The sequence below is a fragment of the Alexandromys fortis genome, unplaced genomic scaffold (assembly GCF_014885135.2).
Source record: "Alexandromys fortis isolate MF-2015 unplaced genomic scaffold, M_Fortis_MF-2015_v1.1 scaffold_186, whole genome shotgun sequence".
NCBI classification, from domain to species: domain Eukaryota; kingdom Metazoa; phylum Chordata; class Mammalia; order Rodentia; family Cricetidae; genus Alexandromys; species Alexandromys fortis.
In genome coordinates this window covers 2,842,395-2,862,775 of record NW_026068067.1, presented here as the reverse complement: position 1 = coordinate 2,862,775, position 20,381 = coordinate 2,842,395, and the positions used below count along the sequence as shown (strand labels likewise).

Here is a 20,381-nt window from a genome sequence, read left to right as displayed (position 1 = left end):
TCATGGACTTGAAGGTCAAGCAAGCACCTCTACCAACAAACATGCCACCTTTTTGCATCAGGATATTTAATTTTATGTATCAACATTGAGAGGTTTACAGGTTTAAAAATGTTACAAAACATAACCTTTATAACAATGAGACCCTTCTGCCCTGGATGAGGGACAGCTGGGCCTCTGTACCGTGAGCCTCGGCAGCAGGCAGGATCACTGATGGCTGACATGGCATCAGTCTTAGCTTAAGGAAATTGAACCCAGCACCCTGGCCTCTTAACGTGCCAAAGACAGTTGCAAAGAGCCCAGGCCAAGGGACCTGCACTCTATCCCCAAGACTGCCTGCTTCGTGTACCACGGCAGTGGGCTGCAGGTCTGTGCTGGCTGGCTTCTGTTTCTGTGGTAGGCGGTAGCTGTGATGGGGCAAAGAAGCAACCAGAAGCAGGACTCGTGGCCCCGTTCCCACTCGCTGCCCGGTGTACATCCCTTCTTTATCAGAAATGGGGCCAAAGCTGGGAAGATGGCGGCAACAGAAGGCAGGAGAGTGACAGCTTTGAGCATGTGCTGGTGACCTGACTGGAACTTGCCTTCACATCCCTGATTCTGAGGCCCTGAGAGACCGTGTTTGACTCTGGCTGGTGCCAGTTCCCGCTGTGGAAGAGCTGAACTCCGAGTACTTGTTGCCAGCAAGCATGCAGGCCCACTTTCGGTACTCTTCCCTCACCTGTGAGCCAAAGGCGCCAGGTTAGGGGCACAAAAGGAATCAGGCTTGGCCCTGTCTACCTCCACCCCAAGCTCTTCCCACAGCTGCCTCTGGTCTGCCTACCTTCTTGTTGAGCAGGCAAAGCATCAAGAAGAGGAAGAGGCCTTGTAGGCAGTTGAGCAGGGTGAAGATGTAGGACAGCCATCTGCTGTGGGGGTCGAAGAGGAACAGGCCGAAGACCCAGGTGCTGCCCAGCACGATGAGTTGGGCAATGGCTGTGATGGTCAGCACCCTGGGAGGGGTGGGCAGTTGCAGCTAACAGTCTCTGCAACTCCCCAACTCCCTGCTCAGGCCCTAGCCCTCTTCAACCTGGCTCCACCAGCCTTCCCCGCTGCCCCTCTCACCTTGCCTTCCTTAATTTCTTCATGTTTGGGTTGATTTCAGAAAACTTTGCTGTGAGCTTCCAGACAGTGATGAGGAAAATGGCGGAGTTACACTGGGTAGAGAATATGGGTCAGGATTAGGGGGCTGCAGGTAGTTAGAAGGCTTGCTGTTCAGGTCTCCAGTCCCCAGAGAGGAGCACTTACAAAAATGATGAAGGCCAGGGGTCCCACAAAGCTCCAGAGAAAGCCGTCCTTATAGTTTAACCAGCAGCTGGGGAGAAGACAGCACCTTGTGAGTGGCCCCGGCCGCGAGGTCCCAGCCCTCCACTCCAGCCTCACCTCGACAGAGACTCACTATGTTTGCTGTCCATAGCCATCCAATTTGGCAGCCGCTGAGATGGCCACGATGAGGAGGGGCACCCCATAGCCTATCAGGCAGCGCCACTGTACGCTCAGGCCTTGGCCTTGGAACACGCGCACCACAAGGAAGTAGAGCTCCACGCCTTCCAGGGCCATCCAGCAGAAGGCCGCCAGGAAGAGGTAGTGCAGCAGCATTGCCACCAGGCGGCAGCGTGGGCTCACCTGTGGGCGCAAAGGGTTGGGCTGTCAGCAGGGTAGGCCCAACGGCTTCCAAAGCCCTGGCAGCTGGGCTCAATCAGCCTGATGGGGCGCCTTCCACACTGATCCCCAGGACAGACTGGGCTACCCTACTCCTAGGTCTTCACGCTCTAGTGAGGTCAGGACAGGAACATACCTCACCCCCTTCATTCTCGACGCCAACCAGGAATATGAGAGAGCCCAGGAAAAGGCAGATGCACAGGTGCAGGTGCACCATGGTCCGGGAGCTCTGGATGGGCTTCACCAGCAGGAAGGTCAGGATACACAGCAGCAGGCAGATGAGGGAGAGGGACAGCCCCACCTTGGTGATCAACTCCAGTCTCGGGTCCTGGGGGCGGGCAGCTCAGGATGAGTGGTGTTCCCTTACACGGGGCAGGGGTTGAGGGTGGGCTGGGGGGGTGGTACTTCTCTTTTCCCTACACACTTATTAACTTCTCAGCACCCATGAGAAGTCAGAGACCTCACACACCTGTCTTGAACCACAGGGCCAACTCTGCCTGGCTAAAATAATTCCAGCTGACCACGAGACTCAGGTTCTGGTCATGTTCAGAAAGCTGTACTTTCTGGGATATTCTACACAGGGCCTTTTTATTACATTTATGTATTTGTGTGTATGGCATGAAGCATCTGCCTGCCCCTCACTGTATGTGTTCTCTAGAGATGAAACTCAGGTTATTAGGGCTGAAGTGTGTAGGCATGTTTGTTGGCTTACTAAGCTAGCCCATCTCATCTGCACAGACTTGCATTTTTAGCAGTGCCTCATATTTGTTCAGGGACTCGGGTGGGGGCCTGCATCTGTCAGCTACTGGGTCACAGGACTTTAGGGGAGGAACTGAGACACAGAGCATGGGGCTATTCAAGGGGACCTACTTGAACATCCAGTGGGGTACACCCTTGAGTGGGTCCTATGGTCCGCCTTAGGCAAGCCTGGATAAATGGTGTCCGGACTTACCACTTACCTGCACATGGTACTGGGCCATTAGGATGGCGAAGCTGCTCAGATGGTTGCACTGGCAGAAACCAGTGTCATTCAGTGAGCAGCCGTCAGTGGCCCAGCGCCCACTCCCATCGTCACCAGTGTCCCAAAAGGCACATATCAGCTGTTCACGGGGCCGCTTTGACTCCACCTACAGGCAGACAGGCAATGAGGGTGTCCAAAGCACAGTTAGAGTCTGGGGTAAGCAGAGGATCTTGCTTTTTGGTCGCATAATATGTCTACTCTGCGCAGAGAGCATGGGGAGCCAGCAATGGGACGACAGGACACCAGTCCCTGCTGTGAGCTGAAGCAAATCACAAGCAGTTAACAGGTAATAAATGCCAAAGAAATTAAAAGAATCTGTGGGGAATGGTTGCTTTCAGATTGTAATTTAAAAACAAAAAAACAGGTTTATTGAATGTACTGCAAGGGAAGGGTCCCCATGCTACCTCTATCTATCCATCCATCCATCCATCCATCCACCCACAAATTTAAGACAGTCTCAGTATTCCAGATTGCTCTCAAACTCACTATGTGGCTGAGGACGATGATGCTTTTATATTCCTGCTTCTACCTCTTGAGTGTTTGGATTATATTTTATGTAGTCATTTAATCTCTGAATCTAGGGCTTCATGCATCCTAGACAAATATTCTACCAACTGAGCTATATATCCAGCCTAGACTAATTTGTTTAACTTTAAAATTTTTGTTTTTTCAAGACAGGGTTTCTCTGTGTAGTCCTAGCTGTCCTAGAACTTGCTATGTAGATCAGGCTGGCTTCAAACTCAGAGCTCTGCCGGCCTGAGTGCTGGGAATGAGCTGTCACTTCCGTCTTTAATCCACTCACAGCAGACATCAGCAGACACAGGTGGTGGTTCTTCCAGAGGACCCAGGTTCAATTCCCAGGACCCACATGGTAGCTCAAACTGTCTAATTCCAGTTCCAGGGAATCTGATGCCCTCTTGTGGCCTCCGTGGGACCAGGCATACATGTGGCACACAGATTCATACAGGGAAAACACCCACACACATAAGACCTTTTACCGTTACATTGGTGGGGTTGTCCTTGTGCTCCAGCACGCATGCGGAAGGCAGAGCATGTCTTGGGAATTGGTTTTCTCCCACGATGCGGGTCTTGGAGATGAGCTCAGGTCAGGAATTAAACTGAGGCCTGGGGAAAAGCACCTTTCTGCCGAGCCATCTTGTTGGGCTTAGACTGTAGTGTTTTGTTTTTTAACCTTTTTATGGTACCGGACCTTACTATGACAGGCAAACATTCTTCCTGAGTCAACTACTAGCCTTGCTTGCCTGCCTGCCTGCTGTTTATTGCTCATTCATTCATTCATTCATTCAGCAGTGAACCCAGGCCCTTCTGAATTCTAACCAAGTACTGTACCAAAGTTTGAAGACAAGTCCTCGCCCAGCTGGCCTTAAATTGACTCTGCTTCAGGCAGGCTTTGAACCTTGACTCTCCTCCCTCCCTGCAGCTGGGAGCGAGACACTTATGCCACAAGACCACAGCTCATGCTTTGCTTTTTTTTTGAGACAGGGTCTCTCTTGAGAGCTCTATCCTGTAACTCTCTCTATGGACCAGGCTGGCCTCACTCAGAGACCCTCTGAAGTGCTAGAATTAAAGGCATGTGTCACCATACCCAGCTGTAATTTAAAAAGTTTTCTGTACTTTTAGTGTTTTTTTAAATTATAACTATTTATTTTGTGTACACAAAAGAAAAAGAGTAGGACACTTTTTTTTCTTTTTGGTGTGTGTGTGTGTGTGTGTGTCCCTGACTGTCCTGGGACTCACTCTGTAGACCAGGCTGGCCTTGAACTCACAGATTCACCTGCCTCTGCCTGAGTGCTGAGATTAAAGGCGTGTGCTACCACCACCCGGCTAAATTGGTTTTTCTTTGGTTCCGTCCTTCTACCATGTGGGTCAAGAATGGCCACCTTGACTTTGGGTAGGGAATGAGCAGCAGAGCATCCCCTCCCCCACTCTTCCCATTCAGGGACTCACGGAAGAATGGGAGAATTTGAAGGTGACGTTCGAGGTGAGCTTCCCAGTGTCCGTGTTGGTCAGGAAAATGGAGCTGACGTTGGAGAGGAGCGTGAGCGACACATTGAGAACTGGGCTTTCGTAGAGCTCCTCCAGTAGATCCCGACTCTGGGTCAGGTCCATGGAGGCATTGGCCAGCAGCTTCTGCATGTTTGGACTGGACAGGATGCCTGCCAAGGAGTAGCCTGGGGGCAGAGATGCAGGCTTGCCTCCTGTCCTCCCTCCATTGCCATCCTCCCAGTGAGGACATCCACCTCAGTCTAAGGTCCTCCCGATGAGCTGCTGTCTGCCTGTCCCACATCCCAGACCTCACCCTGGCTTTCCTGGAAGGTCCTCTTCCTCGACCCCTACCATTTTCTGAGCGTTCAGCTCCAGCTGTCAAAGCCCAGTCCAGTTTCATCCAAGCTTGGCTTTGGTATACTGTGGTGATATCTTTGTTGTCTTGTTCCTTGATCATCAGGGACAGTTCTGAAAAGACAGGGACAGTGGGTGACTGGGGAAACCAAGGATAAGATGGCACCTGGGGGTGGGACCAGAAGAAGCCTTACCAGTGTTTGAAGGGGACGTGTAGGTGAAGGGACCTTTGGGTAAGAACTGGGCCAACATTCGAAGGCTTTGTTCCATATACTTGAGCAACAGGGTAGCCAGTAGGTGGCGGTCAGTGGCGTTTAGAGTATCTATATCTGTGGGTGCTTCCAGCAGCTTGTCCATGGCTTCAATGAGTTTCTGGAGGTGGTGAGTAACAAGAGTTGTGGAGGTTTGAACCACAGGAACTGAATAAAGGGACCCGGACCACCCTTCCCATCAGCAGACACTGAAAAGCCACATGGGTTGCTTGGGGAACCAGCTAGAGGGACACATTAAGATTTACACAGTAGCCAGAAACCAAAGAGATGAGGTTTATGAGCCTGTGCATGTCACAATGGAACACACACACCAGCAGGCATGACTGCCAAGGCTCTGCTGAGTCATCCCCCAGCCCCTCACTGGGGTAGTCCAGGCTGGTCTTCTACCACTGAGCCACACCCCAGCCCTATAAAACCTTGAGCTATTGATCTTCCTGCCTCTACCTTCTGGGGTGGAGGCACATCACAGACCACCACAGGGTCTTGCTGCGTAGCTCAGGAATCTGAGATCCTTCTCCTGGCTCCAAGCAGCATAGGCCTCCACACTCTGCTGAACTCCACTCTTAACTGCTGCAGTCATTGCTGTTACAGCCCTTGTGTCTGAGCCACACACACGGCTGCACGTCAGAGCCATGCCTCAAACCAGAAGTACTGCTTGGATGGATGGGACACTGTGGTTTTCCCCTACTGCACTGGGGTCCCCAGATCTCTCCCTTACCTGGATGGTGTAGTTGGCTGTGGCTGGATCGAAGTCCCTGAGCAGATTCTGGACTTCAACAGAGAAGTGAGAGAGACTCTGGGAAGGAAAATGGTGGGTCACAGGTGGGCAGCAGCACAGCGGAAGGGGATGGACAGACTGTGTGAAGGGATCCGACCTCCTGGTCCCCACTGGCTACTCACCCGGCTCTGGGCTGTGGGCAGCAGTGTCCAGGCAGGGAATGGTTCTGTAGGGACAGGACTGGTTCAGTAATCTCAGAGTGCATGGGCAGGACATGGAGGTGCTGGGTAGCTAGGGCAAGTACCTTGGCACCTGATGCTCTTTGGGTCACTGAGCAACCTAGAGATTAGCTTCCAACCTGGGTGGCAGCGGCACTTGTAGGAGCCTTGGGTGTTACTGCAGACGGTGGAGTTGTGGCACTGATGCTGCCCGGTGCTGCACTCATCGATATCTGGGGACACAAAACAGGGTTTAGGTCCTTTCCTGTATGGTCCCAGTCTCTCCCTTAGTACAACCATAATGCCTGGCTTGACGTACTGGTCCCTGGTGGCCTCAGTGAGTGGTACATGACGGGTTAGGAATGTGGAGAGGTCTAAGGCGAATGTACACAGGAAAATAGGACTATGGACTTCATCTGGGGTCCTCTGGGATACCTCTTAGTGTCTCACCTCCCTTCCTGGGCCCCTCAGCTTTTTACATTCAACCTCAGGAGATTAAGGCCTGACCCCACAGAGCCCCCTTTCATTCCTTAAGTAAACACGAGGACGGCAGAGATGACTCAGTTAACCTTCGGGGTTCAGCATCCACACCAGATGGCTCAACTCCAGTTCCAGGAGAGCTGACGCCTCCTCTGACTTCCCTGGGCACCTGCACCCATGTGGTGTACACAGATATATATATATATATATATATACTCAAGACACATATATTACATATATATTTTTAAGCAGGGTCATTGGCCCGGAAATCACAAGGGTAAGCCTGCTTCTGCCTGCCTTCCGAGTGGTGGGATTAAAGGTGTGTTTCACCACAACTGACTAAATAAATCTTAAACAAGACTGCGGGTCCTTAAAAGGTGGCATCCGGACCTTCACACACTGTGTTGATTGGGCCATTGGGGGATCCAAGAACAGGTTTCCAGCCGTGACGACAGTTGCAAGAATAGTTGCCCAACTTGTTGATGCAATGGGTAGATGGGTGGCAACGGTTTTGCCCGGAAGCACATTCATTTACATCTGAGAACAGAAGCAAAGGGTCATCCCGGCCCCCGCTCATACCTCCATGCACTGTACCCACTTTCCATCTTCTCACTGCCTCAAACTCAGTTGCACGTGACCTCTGCAGGACAGGCCCCGCAAGGATCAGGGGACTCAGTTTATAGGAGGTAAAACCAGGAAGCAGATTGGGTCACATAGGGCTGGACTTCATGACCCAGGCCTCTTGTTGCTTTCTGACCCTGGTCGGAACAGGATGTGATACTGTTCTCACAGATGAGGAAGAGCCGAGCTCTGGGGGCTCCAGAGCTTCTGGGTTCACCCTGGGGCCTCCCTACCCTGTCGAAACATGACTCCTCAGTGGAGTCTTCATAGTTCTGGGAGCTCCCGAGACCCTGCAGAACTTCTTCCTCTTCAGGCTACAGCCCTGCCTCTTCCTCCCAGCTCCCGTCCAGTCTTGCAGATGCTTCTGGGGGTACACCTGTGCATACCTTTGGGGCCTCAGCCTGGGCTTGAGGTCAGGTGACACCTGCGTGTGTAGCTGCCCTGGGTGTTGGTGCAAATGCAGTGTTCCTATAGACTGGGGTTCTGACCCTCCTCTACCTCATGAGAAGAAGCAGGGGGGGGAGGTTGTGTGCTTGAAGTTGAAGCCTCAGGCTCAGGGTTGGCTAGGTTCATGACACAGAAGCATCTGGAATATACCAGTCTCCTGTGGGCACACCCCCCTTCCAACTCATGAAGGTATCCCATGATGCCTTCTGTTCTATGCAGTGGAGAAGGATGAGCCTTGCTCCCAAGCCACACCCCCTTTAGAAAGAAGCCCAATAGAATGGGCAGGGCAAGAAGGAATCACACCAGATAGGCCAGGGAGCCAGCCTGTATGGTGAGCAGTGACCAGCTGGTGCACAAGCAGCTAGGCATCACTTGGCTGGAGTTAGGGAGGTAAGAACATGTATTCTATTGATGCCAACCCTTCAATATCACAGTGTCCACAGGAGTAGGAGTGACGGGCATTTCTGTCCTCTCTCCTGTCGGGGGGTCACAGACCTGGGGATGCACTGAGTGTACCCCGCCTCCGTGTCCTGAACTGCTTCGCCTGGCAGTGGCAAGTTGACATCCTCAGGTGAGGGTGGGTTCTGGGGCAATGGTTATGGTCCTCCATAGCACCTTCTTTTGCACAGTGCTTGCCTTCAACTCTCTGAATGTGTTGGGGTCTGATGTCACCCTGCCCAATCTGGTCATACCATTCTATGCTGTCTTCAAGGAACCAGGATTGCTGGGGATAGTCAGCATGGTGATTGGGAAGAGCAATGAACGAGGCTGACCATAGTGTCATCTTCCAGCAGGAGCAACGGCAGGGAATGTGGCCTACCCTTGGGTGTCTTTTCTCCTGGGTCTCCAGGCTGTGTCCGTGGGTGTACTGTAGCTGGCTGGGGTGTCTTTTCTCCTGGGTCTCCAGGCTGTGTCCGTGGGTGTACTGTAGCTGGCTGTGGTGTCTTTTCTCCTGGGTCTCCAGGCTGTGTCCATGGGTGTACTGTAGCTGGCTGGGGTGTCTTTTCTCCTGGGTCTCCAGGCTGTGTCCGTGGGTGTACTGTAGCTGGCTGCTTAGGGAGACTTCCAGGCGCAGCAGTAACTGTGTGGCTCCCAGAGGGCGCGGGCGTCACCCCAGTGTCCACTGATGCTGGGAAGAGGACAGACACTGCAGCGGAACGTGCTTGTGAGAGAGGCAGAGTATTCCGACCACCATCCCTTTGGCTTATGCAAATGAGATGCAGATGGGCAGAGACACGTCGGCTTATGCAAATGAAATGTAGATGAGCAGGAGGATGGTGGCTTATGAAAATGAGATGCAGATGAGCAGAAGGAACTTCTGAACTTCCTGAACCAAGTAGTAAAGAAGCAGCAGAGGACGTGACCCAAGGGCTCCTGCCCTCCTTTGAGTGTGATCCAGGTGGGCGTGTCCTCTAAGCAGTTCAGGCTGGAGTCTGGAGTGCTAATGGATGGCTAAGCCAGGGCCTTAGGCCTTGACTGGGTCCTGCTCTAAGCCTAAGCTAAAGCACAGCTTTGGTCTTCCGCTCTCCATGCTCCTGACCCAGAATAATGTACATGTGTCCTTTGTGCGTGTGAGTGTGTTGTGGTAACCATTTGCTGAAAACAACCAGGAAGTTGGAAACAACTTTATATAACAACTATCCACCATAAATTCTGTAAACAACATGTGGGTATAGGTTGGTAATGCCTGTTTGCCATCATGTTTGCTGTTCTGGGTAAATAAAGTCATTTTTCCCTTATAAAATTCTGTTAAAGATTTCTGTGGTGAATCCCTCATTCAGCTCCAGAGTGTTGGATCATAGATGTCCACCACAATACCAAACAGGGCTTTCAGGGCCACACCCAGGTATCAGGATGAGGCCTGAGCAGGGGGTCCAGAATGTCCCCTTCCCCCTGCATCTCTACGCTTGTGGATGTGACACATGACCCAGAGCAAACCACAGAGACCCTGCCCTGTGCCTGCTGTGGTAACGGGTGATGTTGAAGCTGACATGGGTGACGCTGGCGGGCTCTTACCTTCGCAGGTGTTCTCATTCTTGTTAGCAAAAGATGTCTCCCCAGAACGGAGCTTATATCCCAGGTTGCATGTGCAGTGGTAGCTCCCCTCTGAGTTCTGACACGTGGCGAAGGAGCCACAAATCGTTGACATACCAGGTAGTAAACACTCGTTGACGTCTACAACACAACAAGCAGTCAGGGTCACCTCCCACCCCACCTGACTACAGCGCGGAGCGGTGACGTGTCAGCATCGCTGAGGGGAATTAATGGCTGTGCTATAGCTTGAGCTAGCTATTCCTGCAGGCTGCAACTGTCAGCTCTGCTCCTCTCAGTCCTCTGGATGGACAATACCAATGTGGGGGGGAACGGAAGACCAGCCTCCCCCTCCCCACTCCTAAAGCTAAGTTCAGACACGGATCCCCAGAACCCAGGCCCCCTCTCAGGAAACCCTAATTGTTAGCTTCTTGCCTCTCCATCTTGCTGTCTTTTTCCGTATTTGATGCAGCTGAGACCCCTGGCCCCAGACCACACCTGTCATCTCTGCATGTGCCCACCCCAAGCCTCTGTACCTTCACAGGACTGTAGGAGATTCGTGATGAGCCCGTTATCATTTCTGCCACTTGAGATGAAGCCTGGCTTGCACCGACAGCTTCTTTTATCCACACAATCTGAGTTCTTAGGGCACCCCCAGCGGGGACAGACTGTCGGGGGCAGGTACTTTGGTAAGAGAGTAAAGGAGGCCCGGTAGAGGGGAACAGAATCTTGGAAAGGTGTGAGGATTGGCCCCAAGCTCCCCCAGCGGCTGCTCATCTGCTCCTGGGATGATTCCCTCCCCAGCTCCGGCCTTGGAGCCCTGGTGTCCAATGGCCTTACCTTCAGTCTTCTGGGTTTGGGTTTCTGACAGGCTCAGTGGGATGCACATCACTGCAACAAAGCAAAAGATGATCAGCCGGAACCCAGAGCAGGGGACAGGCGGCCAAAGCTGTGAGTCTGTGGGAGTGGGTGCGGACCCTGCCCAGGCTAAGATTCTGTAGTTAATACTCAAATAGACCCAGCAGGCAAGGATGATGACACTTGCTTACAATTCAGTCACTCAGGATGTTGTTGAGGAAGAATTAGGAGCTCAAGGCCAACCCTGGGCTACAGACTGAGATTCCCATCTCAAAAAGTAAAAATAAGAAAATAAAAATCAACCAGGGTTGGGGAGATGGCTCAGCAGTTAAGAGCACTGACTGTTCTTCCAGAGGTCATGAGTTCAATTCCCAGCACTCACATGGCAGCTCACAACTGTCTTCAATGGAATCTGATGCCCTCTCTGGTGTGCAGACATACATGCAGGCAGAACATGCATATACACAGAATACATAAATAAATCTTTTAAAAACATTAGACAAACAAGCAAACAAGAACAAATTTCACAAAGTAGAGCATGGGACGCATGCCTGTAATCCCAGTATTTTGGAAGTGGTTACAGGAGGACCAGAAGTTTGAGGTTATCCTTGGCTACATAACAAGGTTAAGACCAATATAGCCTACAAGAGTCCTATCTCTAAAACAACAAACAAAACAAAAAAACAAAACCAACAAAGAAAACAGAAAGCCGGACGAGAGTTTCCAGATGCAAGTTTTATTTTTTTAAATATTTATTTATTTATTATGAATACAATATTCTGTTTGTGTGTATGCTAGCAGATGCAAGTTTTAAACTAGCCTACGTCACATAGTGAGAATCTGCCTCAAAAACAAAGCACAGAGAGGAAAAACTACAAAACCCAGATGTTGCTTCCTGTGGCTCAGACACCTACAGCCAGAGGATCAGCACCCACAGCGGCCCATCCAGGGCCTGAGCACCAGACAGCCTGCGAACAGGTGGCTGAGCTCTAGGCTCTCCAGGCCTGTGGGGTGGAGATAGGAAGCCACAGGCTTTTGGTTGATAAATGAGAGCTTCATTACTCTCTCACCCGGTTTTCCATTCTGTGGCAATGGAGGTGATGATGGGCTCCCTTTATGGCAACAAACTCTACGTGCCCGTGCCCAGGGATTAACACTTTCTTTTAAGACATGGTCTCTCTCTATAGCTCTGGAGCTCACTACGTAGACCAGGCTAGCTTCAAACTCACAAAAATGCGCCTGCCTGTCTCTCAAGTGCTGGGATTAAAGGTGTGCACCACCACTGCCTGGCTAAATACTGCCTTTTACACTTAAATCTTTGTCTTAGTTTGGACTCTATGCTGTGATAAATACCATGATCAAAAGCAAGCTGGGTAGGAAAAGGGTTTATCTACTTACAGGTTACAGTCTACTTTCAGGGAAGTCAAGGCAAGAGACCGAAGCCAGGGACTGAAGCAGAGAACATGTGAATATGTGTTACTATGTGTTAATAAAGAAGCTGACTGGCCAGTGGGTGGGCAGATAGAGGTTAGATGGGACTTGCAGAAAAAAAAAACTTGAAGAAGAGGAGGAAGCCTCGGGAGTGGAGAGAGCCAGACACAGAGGAAGCAGGACATGTAGAAAATGAGGCGACAAACCATGAGCCACGTTCTAGAATTTAGATAAGAAATATGGGTTAAATCGTAAAAGCTAGTTAGAAACAAGCCTGAACTATCGGCCAAGCATTTATAATTAATATTAAGTCTCTGTGTGGTTAATGGGGGAGATGGCTGACTGGACAGAACTGACAGGCGGGACAGAAAAGTTTATCTACAGAAGAAGGCTACTCACTGGCTTGCTCAGCCTGCTATTTTATATAGCACAGGATCACCTGCCCAGGTTATGTGCGTGTATGCTTTATCACAGCATAGAAACCAAACTAAGATAAAGAGTAAGTGTAAAAGACAGTGTTAAACTAGGGCTGTGGGGCACACACCTTTAATCCCAGCACTCGGGAGGCAGAGCAGGCGGATCTCTGTGGGTTCGAGGCCAGCCTGGTCTACAGAATGAGTTCCAGGACACTCAGTGCTATATAGAGAGATTATGTCTCAAAGAAGGGGGGGGGGGCATTGCCCCTCCCACATCAATCATTAATCAAGAAAATACTCCACAAACTTGACTAAGAGGTCAACTTGTGGCCTTTTCTCAACTGAGGGTCCCTCGTCTCAAACGGCTCTACAGCTTGTGTCAAGTTGACAGAAAACTAAGCAATGCATTTACATTTATTTGTGTGTGTGCGTGTGCGCGCGCGTGCTACAACAACCTGTGTGTAAGCTGTTTCTCTTTTTACTACATGGAGCCCTGGATTAAATTTAGGTCACTGGGCTTACATACAGCAGCCACCTTTATGGACTAAGTTATCTTGGCCACCTCAGGTGTGTTTGAAGTAGGATCTCCTATAGCCCAGGCTGGCCTGAAACTGGCCGCACAGCTAAGGATAACCTTCAACTCCTGACCCTCCAGCCTCCACCCTGTTGGAGCGACCACATTTTATATTGTTTTCTCTCATGAGCTCCAAGCCTTTGCATGCTAGGCAGTTGCTCTAACCACTAAGCCTTGTTCCCAACCCCGCTTTTTACTTTACTTCTAAGTTGTACAGGCTGGGCTTGAACTTGAAGTCCTCCTACCTCAGTGACCTAAGGAGCTGAGGCCAGGCCAGACCCTTGTCGTTCTTTTTGTTTGTTTCTTGAGACAGGGTTTCTCTGTAGAGCTTTGGAGCCTGTCCTGGAACTCACTCTACAGGCCAGGCCGACCTCTAACTCACAGAGATCCACCTGCCTCTGCCTCCCAAGTGCTGGGATTAAAGGTGTGCGCCACCACTGTCCGATGACCCTTTAGGGAAGAATGACGACTCAGACTGTGTTTCCCAGGTCCCACCCAAGCTCTGACACTCCAGCACCACCCACATCTACCCACTGTCAACCGCATGAGCTGGTGGTAACAAGTCAGAGAGGCCTCCTCACACACAGGAAGTGGCTGCGGTGGAGGGCGGGTGGCTGCAAAACACAGCCTTGCTACCTCGCTGTAGCTGGCAGGCATCCCATCAGGCAGGACTGGAAGCCGTAGGTAGCAGCAGTCACTAGAGACAGACATCCAAGAATGCAGGGGTGGAGAGAAAAGAAATGATGGGGAGGAAGAGAGAAGCAGGGCAAGACGGCAAGAAGAGGGTGACCCACTGACTTGAGGCTGAGGCAGGAGGCTCTTAAGTTTACACAGAATTCGAGCACAGCCTGGGCAAATCCGTGGGAATCTGACTGAAACAAGGCCCTGGGTTTCATCTCCAAGGCCAAAAATCGAAAGGGGGTGGTGGAGGAGGAAGAAGAGGAGAGAGAGCTTGAACAAAGGCACAACCTGACTTCTGAGTCAATAGCCGGGATCCACACAGTGGAAGGGGAGAACTGACCTGTGTGTGTGTGATGCCATGAGAGCACACGCACACACACACACTCACGCACACAAGCACGTGCACACACACACTCATGCATGCAAGCACGGACACACACACATATCCACCCCACAAAAAAATAAAATGAAAAATTTGAAAAAAGAATTGGGCTGGGTGGTGGTGGTGCACGCCTCTAATCCCAGCACTTGGGAGACAAAGGCAGGCATATCTCTGCTTCTTTGAGGCCAGCCTGGTCTACAGAGCAAGTTCCAGGGCTACACAGGAAAACACTGTCTCGAAAAACAATAACACAACAAAACAAAACAAAAGAATTGGCAGCAGGAGAGATGGCTCCGCAGATAAGAGCACTGGCTGCTGTTCCAATGGACCCAGGGTTCCATTTCCAGTGCCCACTTGGTGGCTCACAGTTCCAGGGATTTCGGTGCCCTCTTCTGATCTCCAGGGCTACTAGGCATTCACACCGTGCATACACATTTAGGCAAGCAAAACAACCATGCATGCAAGCTAAATAAATCTAAAAGGAGAAAGCCTGGCAACCCATGCAGTGGGGCCGCACTGTGATGGCCGGTTACAGGGATGCGAAGCCGGAGGACCGGAAGTCTCCTCCTGGGCTACAGACCATAGGCACGAGAGCCTGTCTCAGAATAGAAGTCAAGAGAAAGACTGGGGTGTAGCATGTGTGAAGATATGGCCCCAGCAGGTGTGAAGCCCAGTTTCCCTCTCAGTACAGGAGGAAGGGGAGGGCATGCTGACAGAAAGTGGGAGGGGAGCTGTCTGAGAAGCAGGGGACCTGGGGAGAGCCTAGGGGACAGAGTTGTTCCCACAGCATCAAGAAAAGAATCCTAACAGAATCCTAGAGGGAGCCCTAGGGTGAAGGGTTGGTTGGTAGGGGGAGATGAAGTGAGTCACTTCCTGGATGATTCACCCACTGGGCTGGCTGCATGCCAGGTTCTCAGGGGGGTTCCTGGGGTCGGTCACTATCAGCAGGGTTGTGGGGAGGGACGGGGACAGTGTCTCTAAGAGGGTCTCAGTCTTTGTCTGACTGGGTTCCCACAAGGCTCCGGGTGAAGATGCTGAGGCTGGACCACCCCAGCCTGGCGACTGTCAGCCTCAAGTTAGAATTCTTCCTTTTCTGGGGCCACAGTGTTGGATTTCTCCTCCTTTCACCCCCATCAGAACCCAGTTCCTCTTTGTGTGACAGACCACAAAACGACCTACCCTCCAGGATGGGCCCTGGGGCAACTTCACAGTTTCTAAAGTCTAGTGCGGGTACTTGTCTTTCTCTGTGTGACCAGTCTTGGTCCCTTCCACCTTGAGTTTTGAGACAGGGTCTCATGGAACCTGTGTTCATCACGCAGGCTAGGCTGGGCAGCCAGTGAGCCACAGGGATCTGCCACAACGCTGAGATTACAAGTGTGTCACCATATCCAGCCCCCTTTCCATGGGTCGTTCACTGACAGAGCCCTCTTCCCAGCCCTCAAGTAACTTTGTAAAATAATATTAATTATTTTTTATGTGTATGGATGTTTTGTCTGCACGTGTGTTGCCTTGTGCCTAGGGAGGGCAAAAGATGGCAGTAGATCTTCTGGAACTGGAGTTAAAGATGGTTGTTAGCCACCCTGTGGTTGCAGGGAACTGAGCCCCCTATTTCTGGAAGAACAGCAAGTGCTCTTAACCACTGAGCCAAGTCTCTATTGCCTTAAGTAACTCCATTAAGACTCAAACCATGCGAGGCCAGCCTGGTCTACAAGAGCTGGTTCCAGGACAGGCTCTACAGGTTTTTTCTACAGAGAAACCCTGTCTCGAAAAAACAAAACAAAAAACAAAACAAAAAACAAAACAAAAAAAAAAGGACTCAAAACATGGTGGAGTGGGTGTGATGGTGCCCACTAGTGAGGCCAGCCTGCTCTACCTAGGGAGCTCCAGGTCCCCAGGCTACATAGCAAGACCCTGTCTCATCAACAGCCACAACACAAAACAGAAGTAGGGGAATTTATTCTAAATTCGAAACCAGCCCAGGATACATAGCTATAGTGCCAAACTCTGCCTTAAAAAGAACAAAACAAAACAAATCAAAATCAAAATGAAGTTAGGCCTGGTTGTACCCCCTCAGAAGGGGAAGCAGGAGGGTGAGAAGTTCAAGGTCATCCTTAACTACCCTGAAATTTTGTCTCCTAAGAAACCCGGAGAAGACTCAGGGCAGCATCAGGAGGCAGGGGCTGGTGTCACGTCTGATCTCCACCAAGACAAAGTGAGGTTTGGAGCTTGGAAAAAGATTAGTGGGTAAGCAGGCTGGGAGGTGAAGGCAAGGCTGGAGCAGAGTCACCCAGGCAGGGTGGGATACTCGTCCCCTCACCATGAGCTGGGCTCTACGCCACTACCCTGAAGACACTGGCCAGGCTGCCCACATCTGGAGGCTTGGAAGTTAACCAAACAGAAGCACAGCTGCTCTTTTCTGCTCCCAGACACATCTGGTTCAAATTCCCAGGCTCAAAATGGGAAGCCAGGAGTGGGGGTAGGAAGGCAGGAGTGGTTCAGATTCCCAGGCTCAAAATGGAAAGAACGCCTTTGTGCTTGGTGCGGGAGATCCCCCAGCATCTCACCCAGAAAATAATTATCACAACAATAAAACAGTGCCCACTTAATTCTCTCTCCCACCCCCTTTGTGTGTGTGTGTGTGTGTGTGTCCCCGCACGCCTGCGCTGAACTTGCTATGTAGACCTCCAACTCACAAGATCTGCCCGGCTCCTTCTTTAGTGCTAGGATTAAAGACACCAGCTAGGCTGGTTGGTTGGTTTTGGTTTTGGTTTTTGAGATGAGGTCTCACTAAGGCCTGAAACTCACGCGCAGCAGAGAATGACCTTGAACTAGCAGAGAATGACATTGAACTTCGAACCCTCCTGGCTCCACTACCAGGGTACTGTGCTGGCAGACATGGACACCACACCCATGTGTTCAGTTAATTCAAACTGTGAACCAGAAAGTTTCTGGACAAACTCTTGGCCCTTGAAACAGTACCATAAAATGCAGCTGGTCTTGTTCCATTTCACAGAGGAGGAAGGTGAAGCCCAAGGTCACTGTGACCCAGCCCAGTGATGACAGGCAGGCCCGTCTCAGCAGCTGTCTGCCACCAACTGTGCCCCACTGGGACTCTAGTTCCTGGTTCCAGAGGCCACAGGCCCCTGAGCTGCCTGACACTTGCCACCTGTTGCTGGCACGCAGGCCAGTCATTGTGGTTGGGGTAACCCCAGCTTGCACCTCAATTACATTTCTTCATTGTTTGTTATCGAGTTACTTAGGTAACTCAGCAGTCAGACAGCGGTTGGAGGAACCCAGGGTGGGGCGGGAAAGTCCAAGTTCAAACTCGGTCTGACACTATCCCTTCAGCCAGCAGCTCAGTCCAAGGCAGGTCTCAAGGAGCATCTCTGGGGGGTGGGGGGGGGTGGGGGGTGGGTTCCCACTCTCTGGGGTCATTCTCACACTCGCAGGTGTCCGCATAAGAGCGCCAGTACAGGAGACCAACCAGTGGAGTTTACTTTATCCTGTATTGTTTTTTCTTAATTTTATTATTGTATGTGCGTTTTGCCTGCATGTATGTTTGTGAACTGCATGCATGCCTGGTGCCTGTGGAAGCCAGAAAAGGGTGTTGGGTCCCCTGGAGTTACAGACGCTTGAGAGCCACCATGTGGGTGCTGGGAACCAACCAGGTCCATTCTTAATGCTCTTAACCTCTGTGCCATCTCTCCAGCTTGCAGCCTGAATTTCTTTTTCTTTTGTTCTTTTGAGACAGGGTCTCGCTGTGTAGCCCAGGCTGACCTGGAACTAGTGACCCTCCTGCCTCAGCTTCCCTAACGCCGTGTGTCACCATGCCGGCTTTGCCACTCCCTTTATATGTCCCCGTGCCTCAGTTTTCCCTCTTAGCCTCCAAATTGGCAGCAGTAGAGCCCAGTACCCCTGAGAGCCTTCTGGGGCGCACAGGTGCGTGGACTTTGCCTGACCCTGCCCCGCCTGGCCACGTCCCGCGAGCCTCCTCCCGGCCCCGCGCAACCCCGAGGACTCACGGAGCAGGAGGAGGCGGTGGGCGCCTCTCATGGTGGCGCGGAACGGCTGGCGTCTGGGCTGGCTGCGGGTGGTGGCGGCCTCTTGGGCTGGGCCTTTATGCACCGGGCGTGGGCAGGGCCCTCCCCGGAACTGTCCTCCCCGCTGGAAAGTAACAGGAAAGTGCCGGGGAAACAGCCCCAGGGCGCGGCGCGCGCCCGCGCCTGGAACAAACGCGACCCATCGCGCGCGCGTCCCGGACACCCGCCCCTCGCGGACAGGCGGCCGGCCGGCTGCAGAGCTGGGCGGCGCCGACGAGGTGTCCCGGGACAGTCACTGCGAAAAGAACTGGGTGGAGCTCCCACCAGAGCGACGCCCCGGGCTCCTGAGCGAACCCCATTCCCAACAGTAGGACTTTACCCCCACCCCTCTTCTATTCCAGGAGGGAAACTGAGGCTCATAGAAGTCAGAGGCCAAATAAGATTCAGAGGAGGGCAGGGGACCCTTCTGGAATGCCAGGCCGGGAAGGAGAAATGTCAGGGATAGGAGATGTGACTCAGTGTGTGTAGTGCTTGCTTAACACGCTCGAGGCCACGTCTAGTTACAGTGTCACCTAAACGGGCGCGGGCCTGTAACCCTAGCCCTAATTAGGCGTTCAAAGTCAGCTCTCGTGTTGTCGTTTTGTCGCATTTAAAGCCTGCCAGGACTTTGCCTCACAAAGAAAAAAGGGGTGTGGAGGGTTGTGCCCTCCTATTGTAATCCCTGCTTTCTGGAAAGCAGAGGCTAAACCCAGGCTGTCCTTGACCTCGTAAGAGTTCCAGGCCAGCCAGAGGTATGCAGATAGGTTCTCTATCTCAAATAAAATTAAAATAAAATATAAAATAAAATAAAAGGGAGGAGTACCAGCGGGACATCTCAGTGGGTAAAGGCTCTTGCCCCCAACCTATCCACATTACTTCGACATCCAGGGCCTACATGATGGATGGAGAGAACCAGCCCCTGCCAGCTGCCCTCTGACCGTCACAAGCACAAGTCCTAAACTGTACATCAACAAGTACAATGTACTAAGAACTTAGAATTAAACAGAGGAGATTTGACCACTGGACATCTCTAACCACTGCAGGGCTTTTTGGTTACACGTGATGAACACTGGTTTCCTGTTTGAAGAACTTGTCATATAACTATCATATCTTTTTATGTGGTGTGTGTGTGTGTGTGTGTGTGTGTGTGTAACCCAGGGTTTTGTGTATGCTCGGCAAGCACTCTACCATGTGAACTATGTTCCCAGATACATCTAGTGATTTTTCAAAACATCACTGACTTTTTTTCCCCTTTTTTTCTCTGAATCAGTGTCTCAGGTATCTCAGGCTGAATTTGAACTCTGTGTAGCCTAGGAGAGCCTTGAACTCCTGATTTCCCCACCTCTGAGGCCTAAGTCTGCAGGAGCCACAGGCCTAAACCCCCGGAGCTGGAGGCCTCCTTTTCACCTCCCTAAATTCCAGGGCACAGTGATGGATGTAGCTACGAGGCACACAGCCTGTCATGGTGGCGCTCATGAGGCCAAGGCGAGAGGATTCGTGGCTAGCCTGACTGATGTCATGAGAGAAAAATAAAACAAAATTAAGGAAGTTGTAGAAAGCACGTGCTGTTAGGGCCAGAGGGATGGCTTCCTAGTTAAGAACACTGGTGGATAACAGCACTGGCCACTCTCCCTGAGGTCAGGGTGTATTCCCAGTTTTCTCACGGCAGCTAACCACTGTCTGCAACTCCAGACCCAGAGGATCTGATTCCCTCTTCTGGTCTCCACAGAGATGGCTTACACTGGTGCACAGCTACACACACAGAGAACTGACCAAGGCCAAACAAAATCAGTAATGAAAATAAAGACATGAGGCCAGGCAGTGGTGGAGCACACCTTTAATCCCAGCGCTTGGGAGGCAGAGGCAGGTGGATCTTTGTGAGTTCGAGGCCAGCCTGGTCTACAGAGTGAGTTCTAGGACAGCCAAAGATACACAGAGAAACCCTGTCTTGAAACCCTCCCCACTGAAAGATACAACGTTTTCCTCAACTTCCTGTTCCAGAAATATTTTGTAAAAATAAAATAATGTTTTATTTGGAAAAATTCAGCTTCTTACACAGTTTCTAGATTTTAAGTTCAAAATATAAATCTTTATTT

At 51.3% G+C, this 20,381-nt stretch overlaps 1 protein-coding gene across 6 annotated transcripts; it reads right to left on the bottom strand.

The window, feature by feature from the left end:
• Nucleotides 1–45: 45 nt before the first annotated feature.
• On the bottom strand, nucleotides 46–18,530 carry Adgre5 (adhesion G protein-coupled receptor E5). Of its 6 annotated transcripts, none has more exons than XM_050120707.1 (19): nucleotides 18,229–18,530; nucleotides 10,705–10,755; nucleotides 10,401–10,532; nucleotides 9,850–10,008; nucleotides 8,654–8,980; nucleotides 7,156–7,302; nucleotides 6,372–6,518; nucleotides 6,250–6,293; nucleotides 6,068–6,145; nucleotides 5,272–5,449; nucleotides 5,075–5,191; nucleotides 4,685–4,908; nucleotides 2,655–2,822; nucleotides 1,832–2,023; nucleotides 1,433–1,659; nucleotides 1,282–1,348; nucleotides 1,099–1,190; nucleotides 818–986; nucleotides 46–715 (listed from the first exon to the last, which is right to left on the bottom strand). In XM_050120707.1, exons 1-19 carry the CDS (start codon nucleotides 18,257–18,259, stop codon nucleotides 581–583), a joined length of 2,685 nt encoding a protein of 894 aa, XP_049976664.1. In that variant the 5' UTR covers nucleotides 18,260–18,530; the 3' UTR covers nucleotides 46–580. The 6 variants fall into 6 exon arrangements, with proteins under 6 accessions (XP_049976664.1, XP_049976665.1, XP_049976666.1 ...); XM_050120708.1 differs by having other exon boundaries at nucleotides 8,654–8,962; XM_050120709.1 differs by having other exon boundaries at nucleotides 8,654–8,956.
• Nucleotides 18,531–20,381: the final 1,851 nt, after the last annotated feature.